The sequence below is a fragment of the Podarcis bocagei genome (genome assembly GCF_964188305.1).
Source record: "Podarcis bocagei genome assembly, chromosome: 14".
NCBI lineage: Eukaryota > Metazoa > Chordata > Lepidosauria > Squamata > Lacertidae > Podarcis > Podarcis bocagei.
The window spans coordinates 5,196,157-5,208,942 of record NC_138139.1 but is presented as its reverse complement, the minus strand read 5'-3'; the positions used below and the strand labels follow the sequence as shown (position 1 = coordinate 5,208,942).

Below are 12,786 nucleotides of genomic sequence, written 5' to 3'. Positions count from 1 at the left end.
GTAGTTACACATTCATTTGTGAACCAGTTTGTGTAGGTTTAGCCCCAGCAAAGAAACTTTGTGCTTCTTTAGGGACTATTTCAAAAGTTTCAAGATGACACACTCTTGTGACTAACAGTGGATGAGGGGCTTCTTAAAGAAACTTCCAGTTAAGGACCCCCCCCACTGTCTTACTTTCCCGTCCTTCTATACCTCTATCATCCCTGTGCAGTTTTTACAAATGCTGCTCTACACTTCTTAAAACTACAAGGAAGCAAGATAGCTGTTGTCCCAGATTCCAGAATTTACACCTCTTGCCAAAAAGGGGGCAAATGCAATTGAACATGATGTAGCACCCATAGCCACTTGGACTTTGTCAACAACATAAAGTATTTATTGGTTAAGGCATACAAAAAGGCTAGTCAATAATAAAAGGATCCAAATAGGCATTTTACATAAGCATAATTAGTTCAGCCAAATTTCAGATCGCTGGAGAAAAGGCAGGGGCAGGAGAAAAAGAAACATTTAACATGATTTATATAAGGATCATTGTGACATATCAATCATTTAGCACCTAGGCCAACCCTCCTGAACCTCATACCCTTGAAGTTTTGTACTACAATTCCCACCAGCCCCAGGACTCCACTCTTACAACTAGCAGCTATGACTAAAAAAGTGAAGAAGATGGTGCACCAGGCTCTCAGAGGAATTCTAGGCTAATAAAACAACAACAAAGGACCATCTTGGATATGCTTTCTAGAGAAGAGCAAGTAGAAAGAAAAAATGTCAGGTGCAGCCTCAATCTATGCATATTCACTTGGGAGCACGTCTCATATATTCAACAGGGCTTACTCCCAAGTAGATGCACATAGGAGTGAAGCTTTTAAATAAATGTAAACTTCTCTTAAAGCTTTCAAATGGCTGTTTCCTACACTTCACAAATAATACACGCAGTAAAGTGTTGACTGGCAGGGAGCAACATTGGCAGCCTATTGTGATCATGCCTACCTGAAACCAACTACAATTTTGCTATTGTGAAGCAAACATGACATCAAAATTCCACACACACACCCGACTACCTTCAAGTCTAGGAAATTATTACTGGGTGGGCAAGTTCTTAAACTATTAAAAGCAAAATAGCAGCACCCGACATCAACTTAAGAGTCTCTTGTAAAGTCAATCCCACCATATAACTGCAGGATTTATTACCTTTCTGTACTTTGCATCAATGTTACTGAAGTGGAGGGTTGAGCCCTGCTAACGGTTCCAGCAAGAAGGGGAAGGAGGTCCTTTGACTGTCCCTAAGGGGCTGATGGGAATTGTTGCTCTTAGGAGCTCAGTCCCTGCTGCCTTTCTCTGTCTGTTATTGAGAGCTGGCACCCAAAAGCAGGCATAGCAGAACCAAAACCCTGCATGATTAATGGACCTCTGTTGCTCTCCTGCTGTCTTGGCACAACTGTACTTGAGTCAAGCGGTGCCTGTGGCAGTCATCCCCTGGGTTTTCGCCACTCCTGTCTAGGCCTAGGTGATGTATCAATACATTGCCCAAGACCAATATGAGGGCTGTGATGGCAGTTTCATCAGGCGGTATATTCTGAGTGAAACGGTTGCTGCTCCCAAGTGCCCAGCGTGCCGAAGGAGAAACAAGCTGCAGCCAGGTGCTGTAGGCAGAGGGACTCAGGAGCAGCGGTGGTTTCACTTGCAATATACCGCCGGGTGAAACTGCCACCGTGCTCTGGCCGAAGGCAGAGGCAGCCTTGTGAATGGAGCTTCCCAGGCTCTGGGTGCTTGGCTACTGTCACCCAGCTGCTTTCGTCTGGGAGGGTGAGCTGCATCTTTCCTCCAGGGGTGGTCGGTCACCCGGGAGTAAAGACCCGGCACGCTCGCTGGGGTGTAGGGGAAGGCAAACGGAAGGAGCCTGACAGGCTCTGTGCGCTTGGCTACCACCCGGCTGCCTTCACCCAGGAGGGTGGGGTGTGTCTTTCCCCCCAGAGTGGTCTTTCATCCCAGGAGAAAAGAGACAGTGTGACTACTTGCTTGGGTGAAGGCAAAGGCAGGCAAACGCACAGATCCTGACAGACTCTGCACTTGGCTACCACTGTCTGGCTGACTCCCTCCATCCCCAGTGTCTGGCAAGAGGAACAAGCTGCATTGGCCTCAGCTCCTGGCCAATGCAGCTTGTTCCTCCCTCTGTTTCAACATCATGGTGTATCGTCAGATCGGGATGTTTGGCTGGTACATCACAATGTTGAAAAGCTGGCCTCTCAATCTTTCAAAATACAACAATCTTTCAAATACAACAGTGAAAGTTAAAAGTCAATTTCTCAATTAAGATCAGAGAATGAAGAAGTGAAATGATGTGATTGGCAACTAGATTTGGCTTTAGGTGGCAAAAGTTACCACTGCTCACACTTTTGGCAACTTGCACCCGAGAAATACCTTTAATGAGAGTTTGCTTGACCCACATGGCTGCTTCCCTGAGTAGCGAGTTTGAATGCAGCACAACCAACATAGAATGGGGACATGCCATTGCAATATGATGCTTTCAGTGCTATGGACACCTGTCAGCATATATAGCTTTCCACATTTATTTTGGAACCTTATTTAATCCTGTAAGGAGCTGCTTTTAACAGTGTATTGTGCCAACTTATCCTGTTCAAATTCCATTGCAATCTTTAAGGCAATGCTGCTAAGGGAAACAGACTGCATATTACAAATAACTGTGACCACCACACCCTTGGGTGGCACCAGTGGGCCACTGTTTGAAGCTGCAGAGTCTGGCTCTTCAGGAAGAATGAGCAGGACACTGCTTGCACCCACTGCCCCACCCGTGTGGTAGGCATAGTGTCGCTGCCGCCTGCAGAAGCCATATTCCTGCTTATTCTCCACCACACTCCACGCCATCCCATATTTAACATCTTTGTCCCCAGGTGCTTTTGTGTTTGGAACTGGCCTCCACATCATGGCTACGGTGCCAGGTTTGAGATAGCCAGGAAGGAGTCCAGCAGCGAGGTTTTCCAGCTGTCCAAGTTGATAGCCATACAGCATAGCGTTGCCAAATTTAAGAAGGTCGCTCACTGTAGAGAGGAAGCCACCGCCAGCCCATTTGTAGGAGTTGTCCACATAGGGTGCATTGACCAGACGGCCTTTTTTGTTGTGAATGTAGTTCCTGGAGGGGGAAGCAAGAAAGACGGTCATCCACAAAGAAAAGGAAGCAACTATTTTATTCAAATGTGCCACAGGCAAACTTCAAAAATTGCACGCGAGAAGAAATCAAAAGATGGCGATAACCCAGGCACAGGCAAACTTGGCCCTCCAGATGTTTTGGGACTACAACTCCCATCATCCCTAGCTAACAGAACCAGTGGTCAGGGATGATGGGAGTTGTAGTCCCAAAACATCTGGAGGGCCGAGTTTGCCTATGCCTGTGATAACCGGTGCAATGTTGTTGTTTTTTTTTCAAATGGGGAAGCTTTGCCCAATTAACAAGCACCACTCAGCTATTTGCTGGATTCACCACTGCTTGGTTCCACATCTCAGCATGGAGTTGCTTTACTATGAAAGGTAGGAGGACAAGTTGCACTAGAACAGCAGAAAGGAAACAAGGCTATCAGTACTCTAGCCACATCATTGTACTGCTGAAGGCTAGACCTCCAAGTACACTGATGAGCCTCTTGAGCAGTAAAGCTCTTGTATGCATTCAAGGCCAGCCCTACTTCACTGTAATGAAGATGCCTCAGAACTCGGTCCCTCCAAATCTGAAATCTAGGTGAGAACCCTTCCTCACAGCTTTCTGAATTAAAAGACACACAGCAAAAATGCCAGTAAACAGCTTGCCAGCCATGGAAACTCTAAGAAACTGGAGGATTTTGAGGGCTGTGGAACTGTAGGTATGAACAAATTTAAGCACTGTTAACTTGGCTGTATTATGATCTTAGATCTAGGCCAAAACTCACTCTGCTTCTTATACTTGGCTCTTTGAAAAAGGTATGACTACAAAAAAGGTACATAGAGTGGTACCTCTGGTTACAGGCGCTTCAGGTTACATGATTTTGGGTTGCGCACCGCGCCGAACCCGGAAGTACCGGAACGAGTTACTTCTGGGTTTAGGCGCTCACGCAGAAGCGCTAAATCGTGCTATGCGCAGAAGCGCCAAATCGCGACCCGTGCGCGCACAGACGCGGTGCTGTGGGTTGCAAACGTGCCTCCTGCATGGATCACATTCGCAACCCGAGGTTCCATTGTACAGCGGTACCTCAGGTTACATATGCTTCCGGTTAAAGACTCTGCTAACCCAGAAATATTGCTTCAGGTTAAGAACTTTGCTTCAGGATGAGAATAGAAATTGGGCTCCGGCGGCGCAGCTGCAGGAGGCCCCATTAGCTAAAGTGGTGCTTCAGGTTAAGAACAGTTTCAGGTTAAGTACGGACCTCCGGAACGAATTAAGTACTTAACCTGAGGTACCACTGTACTATCATCTCACAGCCTTGGATTATGTAAATACAAAGAGAACCACAAGGTGGCAGTGAACTCTGATTTTAGAACATCACTCCCAGACAACTAATTCTTCATCTTGTTCTAAAGCAGCCCTCCCCAACCTGTTGCCTGTAGTTTTGGACTACAACTCCCATCAGCCCCTGACAGCATGGCCATATGGCACAGGGAGTAAACAGTGTTTTCGTGCACTCTGGCTTCCATAACGGTGTCCCATTGTGCCAGAAGCAGTTCAGTCATGCTGGCCACCTGCCGCGGAAAGCTGTCTGCAGATAAACGCCGGCTCTCTCGGCCTGAAAGCGGAGATGAGCACTGCACCCCCTAGTCGATTTTGACTGGACTTAACCATCCAGGGGTCCTTCAGTATGGTTGTGCTGCTGGGAGTTGTAATCCCAAACATCTGGAGGGCACAAGGCAGGGGAAAACTGAGCTATGCACAACTCCAACGGAGCCAATAACTGCTCAGTTGTGAATGAGAGAAAATAAGGCTGTTGCAGAGGGATCATGCCATATAAAGATACACGAGTGCTTCTGTCAGTGGAACCCAGATTGCTGTGGAACATATTTTATTAAGCCAAAACAAATGAACAGCAACTGTTGCAAGCCTACGGGACATGACTGCATGGAAGTTTACCTCGCTCTGTTGTATATAAGGGGCTCATTATCATCCAGTCCTGTTGCCAACATATCCAGGTCACTAAATATTTTCAGCATGTAGTCTGTGAATTTCTGACCCGAGGCTCTCTCCACAACAGCACTCAGAAGAGTAAATCCATGAGTTGAATACAAAAACTGGCTACCTTGAAGGGAAGAAAGGTACATTTTATAAATAGTTTATGCTGTGAGACTGGAGAAACCAGTATAAGTTGCAGTTTCAGCTCAATTTGGGGAGACCACTTGAAGCATCCATTGTGTTGAACATCCATTTGTTTGATTTGTTCATTGCAAACAGCTGAAGGTCTGTAAATTTTGATAAGAAACCAATTTGCAATGGGGGTTGAATAATTTCGATTGCAACTGTATACTCACTCTTTGGAACATAGGAAGCTACCTTATATAGTTAGACTATTGCCTATCTAGATCCAGGCTGTCCACACAGACTGGCAGCAGCTCTCCATGGTTCTTCTCAACCACACCAGAAAATGGTAAGAATCTAAGCAGAGACCCTTTGCATGAAAGAATGGGGCTTTATTTCCTCCTCTTCAGATCCCCACAGAACAGACATAGATATCTTTCATGCAAACAGTGGAAGATACCAAACTTAAAAGAGGAAGAGTATAGAAATAAAGACCTACTTCAAAATGAAAATGGAGTAGGCAAAGATAGTCAAACCTTTTCTCAATGAAAAAGTAATGTTGAAACAACCAAGTTATGTGAGCTTCCATAAGGCATACTGACAACACAGCTGTACTAAACAGTTTGGATTAAATGTACAACTCACCTGGTTTAAAGAACAAAGGATCGTTTTTAAATAAGTTCAGTGAATCAATCACATTATCAAATTTTTCTTTCAAATAATATTCTTTATGTTCAAACTCTGATTTTTTCTTTTCACTTTTGGAAGGTTTGCCTTCGTGTTCCGGCTTGGCTTTAGCAAAGTCAGTTTTTTCAGAGACTTTGTCTTCTTTCTCTCTGTCAGATGTTGTGATATCTTTTGTAGCCTTCAGGGTTCTGTTGACCTTTTCCTTCTCTTCTTTTACTTTGGAAATATCTTTCTCATAATGGCGAATCCCACTTAACTGTGAAGTGAGCAGTCTTGTTGTAATGGTGACCTACATTTTAAAAAGACATCAGCTCAAGTAAACAGTGGAGTGATACCACATGCTACCATCAACAAAAACTTTCCAACATTTGGGGTGGGGACTTGTCAATGACAATCCATTGATCTGCTGACACTTAACTAGCCTTGCTAAAGTCAGCAGGACAACAGAGGGATGCCCCCCATCCCAATAAAGAAAGCTATATTCCTACTACATGTGCTTCATTCTTCTTAACAAGAGAGTTATTGTGTGTTAGTCACTATTAAACATGTTACAGATGACTGGATATCCAAGAAATTCCATCAGACCACCACTTAACGCTGGTGAATGGCCTCATTTACCTTTTCACCTTCATATTCTTTTTCAGGAAATTCTGGAACATACTTCTGCACTGGAGAATCTAAATCCAGCTTTCCTTCCTCCCACAACTTTGCAACAGCAACCATAGTCAGAGGTTTGCTAATGCTTGCAATTCGCAGGACGGTCTCTGGCTTGCAGAGCACACGGTTCTCCACGTCAGCATAACCCATTCCTTTAAGGGAATAAGCAGATTACTGTCAAGTGGTGTTTTGTGCACTGGAATGCCTCAGGCTCTTTGAAAACCAAAAGATCAAGTTGTTTGAGGCTGCGTACACACCATATCTTTAAAGCACATTACTTCCCCCAGAGAATCCTGGAAACTGTTAAGGGTGCTGGGAATTGTAGCTCTGTGAGGGATAAGCTACAGTTCCCAGGATTCTTTGAGGGAAGCAATATGCTTTACTGGATGGTCTGTATGCAGCCTAAGACTTTTCAAAGACTTTTTGATAATTTCCTCTTCTCAAGACAGACAGATGTGAGTTAGGCATAATATCTAGCTTTGGTCTGTTTGCACATCAAATGAATAGCAGCACTTCATGAACATCCATGATAAGAGATATTGTGTGTGGCAAACATGTTTGTTCCTGTATCAATACAAAGTTATCAAGTCTAGGAAGGGAGAATGGCTACCACATTGAGCTCTGAGGATGCATGAGAGGGCTAGAAAGAAACCCAAGGAAACAAATGTTTTTTAACAAAAACATAGATGCCATTTAAGATCCTAATTGGAGCTGGAGAGAGGAAGAGAAAAGCTGAAAAGAGACAACATATCAGAGTTCAAATAAATGTTTGCTGTCCTGAGAAGTGATTATACAGCTCACAGTACAAGTTAGACCTGCCCAAGCCAGATTAAGGGATGGCACCTCCCTGTGGCAAGCAAACATCTTCAAGAGGGAATGTTTTGAGTCAGTTTATTAGAGCTTTCTGAGCAAGTCTTATTTGGGCACATTTGTTATAACTCTCATCAACTTTACAACTCTTTTGGGAAGAACAAAAAAACCTTTACGACTCCTTTCTCACATCAAATATTTATGCAAGTGGTATGAAGGTCTCAGATTATGAGGGGGCATTCCATGTCAAGTGATCCAATGACTTTTACCTTACCATTTTATATTGCTTTCAGTTTCAGTTTCTTATAAGTAATATAAGAGAAGGTCCAATATCTCAGTTTTTAATTTTATCTCATCCTGTTTTTGGGTTATGAGGGTTTGAAATTTCAAAAAATTGATAAATTTGGCCTTGCCAAGACTATACAAAAACCTTGAAAGCTCAGCCCAGAATTGAGATATTTCAAAACTAAAAATACCAATCTCTTCAGAACTTCATGGGCTTTAATATGTCACATGATGGACTTACTCTAAATGCTAAAGTTAAGTTACAAATTTAAAATTTTGAAAAGTGATTTTCAACGGTACAAAATATTTTTTTAAATGTGATCCCACTGAGATCCCAAGATGACATTTTGCAGGTAGCTTTTAGAAATATGAAATAATAATATTTTTTGGAAAATATTAATCATATTACTTTTTTAAAGAAAAAAACAGCGGATGGTGGCAAGATAAACGATATCATTCTTTAAAATACTTTTAAAATATTTTAGCATCTAGCACAGCACATTACAATTGCTAAAACAATAATCTAATCCTGGCTGCTTGCGTTCAACTGTTGTTGTTGTTTTAAACTATCTTTACATTTAACTATAAAAACTATTTAACTATCTTTTAAAAACTAAATAGTACATCAAGATTCTCATGAATCTCAAGTAGTCCATGACAGGGGATATTGGGAATTATTGCAGGAATTCATTCTGAAGTTTAGTTAATGTGCACCATAGGCATTTTTTAAAAAGGGATTAACACATAAATGGAAAGAATAAGTTAAACTTAGTTTTGAGAAGTAGTTATTAAGAAGGAGTACAACCTTTCCTGCCACAGAAAAAAATAGGTGACCGGGTGAAACTGCAATGACATAAAGTCACACCCATTTATTTCAGTACAGACAACTTGGGACACACACCACAGGCTACATTTTGCATCATATTCATTATTTAAGCATAGCAGACATGAATGTGTGGGTAACCCAGCTGAAATAGGAGGGCATACAGCACTTCCTTTTTCGCATCAGAGTGAGCTCCTCTGAAAAGGTTTTCATAGCTAAATGTGCAAAGCGATGCTGTGCAGAAGCTTCTGGTGCTGGATAAGTTGCTGTGATGCCACACAAGTGTTTACAAAGCTTGCCTTGGGCAGCAAGTCAAGCGAGAAGCAGGTAAACCCACAGCTAATGGGGTAAGAAGAAAGTGGATAAAGCAGTGAATCAAAATACAGGAACACATGAGGGAAGGGTTGATTGTGCAGGCCGAGGCCTGATGAAACAAAGAGCAGAGTAAGCAGCTAGTTCAGCAAAGGAGGAACTGGTCTCAGAAGCTCAGAGAGGGCCTAAAGGAGGAGGCTGCATGCTGTTGAGAAAGGGAAGAGGTAGTGCCAAACAGCTGGGAAGGCAAGAGCCCAAGTTGCTAAAGGAAGCAGGACAGAAAGGGTGGACAGAAGAGAACGTTTTGGAAGCAACGGGACTAGAGAACCAAGCAGGCGCCGTCACCTTGCCAGATCTTATTCCATCACAACAGCATTAGGACAGGAAAAGCCACACCTGGGAAAATCCTTGTTTCTATCCTGCTCCCACTATGTGTACCGCTAACACAGGATTTTAAATGTTATTTTCCTAGTCTTTGTATTATGAATATACCGTTGGTTAAAGTGGTATTTTAAAAACACTCCCCACCCGCAGGCCTTAGGGAATTGATGGGAACCCAAAACAGGGAAACAAGGCCCAAGAACAAAAGGGGGGGGGGAGAGGGGAAAATTCACCAGTGTGGCATCTTAAAAGGCTATTACCCACAAACGAGCATACACACAATCCCACTCCATTCCTGCTAGCAGCCAAATGATAGCGGAATTATAACTGACAGGCATGGCAGGAGAATACTGTTGCTCCAGAGGAATGAGGAAGCTGGCTAGCCAGCCAGCCATCCTGTGAACATTACTGACTTACACCACAAACCTGTATTTGTGACTTACTGACTTACATCACAAACTTACCGTATTTTTCGCTCTATAACACGCACCTGACCATAACACGCACATCGTTTTTAGAGGAGGAAAACAAGGGAAAAAATATTCTGAATGAAACAGTGGACGTATCATTTTTGTGCTTCATGCTGTGGCCACAGACATGTGATCTGATGGTGAATTTGGGGTGACCCAATGCAAAAATCCTGAGAATCCCTGTGGATCCATGCTTTGTACCACTTTTTTGCACCATTGCAGCCCCAGGCAACAGTGGGTGCATGATTTTTGGGGGGCAGGCTGTAGCCATGGACATGCTATGTGCTCTGATGGTGAATTTTGGCTGACCCAATGCAAAGATCCTGAGGATCCATGTGGATCCATGCTTTGTAACCACGTTTTTGCACCATTGCAGCCCCAGGCAACAGTGGGTGCGTGATTTTGGGGGGGCAGGCTGTAGCCATGGACATGCTGTGTGCTCTGATGGTGAATTTGGGGTGACCCAATGCAAAGATCCTGAGGATCCATGTGGATCCATGCTTTGTAACCACATTTTAAGTGGGGAGGGAAGGAAAAACACAGAAGGCTAAGAATGCAGGAGAGGGCTATAACGTGAGGAAAGGAAGGCAAAAGTTCCCCCCCACCCACCCACACAAGCCAGCCAGCTCTCTCTCTCTCTCTCTCTCTCTCTCTCTCTCTCTCCCTCCCTCCCTCCCTCCCATCTGCATGTTTTCCGGCTGCCTGATATTTATTTTTTTTAATTGCCTTGACAGAAGAAAGCATTTTAACTGCATTAAGAACTATTTAGCAGCGAAACCTAAGCTTTGCCATCCCTTAAGAGGTACACAACACTGTAATCTTCCAGATCGCATGAATTTACAGGCAAAACACTGTTTAAGGATTTCATCCTTTTAAATTGAAGAAAGCATATTTGAATGCTGTGTGTCCCCAAAAACAAAAAGCAGGAAGTCAAATCAGAATTTTAAGCTGAACCTGTAATCTCTCTCCCTTCACAAACATTGTTCCCTCCGGAGCACGGAGAGGAAAGCAGACACTCTTCTTGCCTGGAGGGGAGGGGCTTTCCCTGCTCTTTGTTCCGTTTCAGCAAACACAGCAACGAAACAGAGCGGGTGGGCAGTAAGACCCTGAGGCAGAATGCAGGAAAGCAACCACTTCCTCTTCTTGCCTGGAGGGGAGGGGCTTTCCCTGCTCTTTGTTCCGTTTCAGCAATTGTGAAGCCCGATTTGATTTTTGTCTGATTTTTCGGCTCCAGGGACCACACATTCGCTCCATAACACGCACAGACATTTCCCCTTCCTTTTCAGGAGAAAAAATCTGCGTGTTATAGAGCGAAAAATACGGTATGTTTCTCCTCAAATTTTGTATTTGGATAGCTTTCCTCCCCCCAGCATCCTCAAAAGAGCTATAGAAATTATATTAATGAATGATAATCTTAAATGGAATATTTTTTTTTAATATAAAGACAACCCCTGCCCCTGCATACAAGAAGTCTTTGACAAACAATAAAACGACATTAATCCTCACTTACCTTCTAACCAAATTTCTTTGCCATCTACAGAAACTCCAGCTACTATTCCAGGTGCTCCCACTTCATCCTATTGGAATAAAATACAACTTTGACTTTCTGAATTCTCCTAATCCTTCTGACGCGCCAATCCTAAGAGAGTGTCTTAAAACCCCCCACAACCATTTAAATCTCATTTAATTCCATTAAAGCCACATAACCTTGCCCACATCAATGGAGGTGGAGAAGAAACCACCCTCTTCCTCCTTCCCCAAGCCAAAATTTTGCTAACTGGATCACAATTTTATTCTCTGTGTTAGTTATCAGATATATTTACTCAGGCCTTTGAAGGCACCAGTGCTGCATATGCTTCAGAGTCTTGAGGACCTTTCTCTTGTGCTAGTTTAGTTTAACGTCAATACGATTTTAAAGATTTATTTATTTTTATTGCAAGGGGTTTATAGTATGCTGTAAACAACCCTGCAATCTTCATATTAAGGGTGGTCTAGAAATAGACTAATCAGAGTTTGGAGGATGCAAAGTGAGCAGAAGATTCTCATGAGGATGCTCTATTCTGTCTTGGTCACAATTTAAGGATATTGACAAGCTGGAACATGTGCAGAGGAGGGTGACCAAGATGATAAAAGCTGTGGAAACCAAGCCTTATGAGGAAAGGTTGAGGGAGTTGGGATATGATAGCCATCTTCTAATATCTCAAAGGCTGGAAGATGGAGCAAGCTTGTTTTCTGCTGCTCCAGAGAGCAGGAACCTGAACCAATGGATTCAAATGCCAAGAAAGGAGATTATGACGAAACCAGAGGAAGAACTTTATAACTGTAAGAACTGTTCAACAGTGGAATGGACTACCTCAGACTGTAGTGGATTCTCCTTTATTGGAGTTTTTTAAACAGAGGTTGGATGCCCATCTGCCAGATTATTTTGCCGTGATCCCTGCATTGCAGGGGGCTGGACTAGATGACCACTGGGTTCCCTTCCAACTCTATAATTCTATATACTTGTACTGCACATTTAAGGCATCCCATGCAGACAGGGGACTAAATTTTTGTCATAGTTTATGCTATGTAAATTCAGAACTTTGCCGTTCGGTCCTTAAGAACAAAACAAAACCGGGCGGCGGCGGCATAAACTTTGGCCCTCGGCCCCTCCCCGCCTTCCCACCTTCAGCCGCTGGAGCAGGTCCCTGCTGCTGGCCACGGCCCGGGCGAAGCCCTTCTCCGGCCGAGGGCCCTCCCGCTCTTCCTCGCTCCCCACAGCCGCCGCCGCCGCCGCCGTCAGGGCCAGCCCCAGCCCCACGGGGCCCAGCCGCCAGCGGCTCCCGCGAGAGGGCGGACTCCATGGCGCCCCCGGCCCGCCGCTCCCCGGGCGCCTCATGGGCAGCAGGACCCTCCGCGCTGCCGCCAGCCCTCGCAGCATGGCCGGCCAAGAGCTGCCTCGCTCGCCCGGCTCAGGCCTAGGCCCGCGTTGCTAGGAGACGCGCCAGGCAGGAGCAGGAGCCCCCCGAGGGCATCGAGCAGAGCCAGCCGCAATCAGACAGCGCGGGAGCCCATCGAGCGCATCGAGCGGAGTCTTGCGGGGCTTGTTTTAT

The 12,786-nt window shown here is 44.5% G+C and overlaps 1 protein-coding gene and 1 long non-coding RNA gene across 4 annotated transcripts in view; one reads left to right on the top strand and one right to left on the bottom strand.

Annotated features, from left to right (window-relative positions):
- LOC308573601 overlaps positions 1–12,786 on the top strand; it is a 169,985-nt gene that overhangs the window by 151,495 nt on the left and 5,704 nt on the right. The window lies entirely within an intron of this gene.
- Positions 352–12,629, bottom strand: LACTB (lactamase beta). 3 transcript variants are annotated; one of them, XR_014002106.1, is made up of 7 exons: positions 12,360–12,629; positions 11,205–11,271; positions 6,575–6,765; positions 5,915–6,245; positions 5,108–5,273; positions 2,066–3,148; positions 352–1,897 (listed from the first exon to the last, which is right to left on the bottom strand). XR_014002106.1 is itself a non-coding variant. In XM_081170628.1 (6 exons), exons 1-6 carry the CDS (start codon positions 12,612–12,614, stop codon positions 2,584–2,586), a joined length of 1,575 nt encoding a protein of 524 aa, XP_081026754.1. In that variant the 5' UTR covers positions 12,615–12,629; the 3' UTR covers positions 352–2,583. The 3 variants fall into 3 exon arrangements, 1 of the variants encoding a protein (XP_081026754.1); XR_014002107.1 differs by having other exon boundaries at positions 352–2,125; positions 2,180–3,148; XM_081170628.1 differs by having other exon boundaries at positions 352–3,148.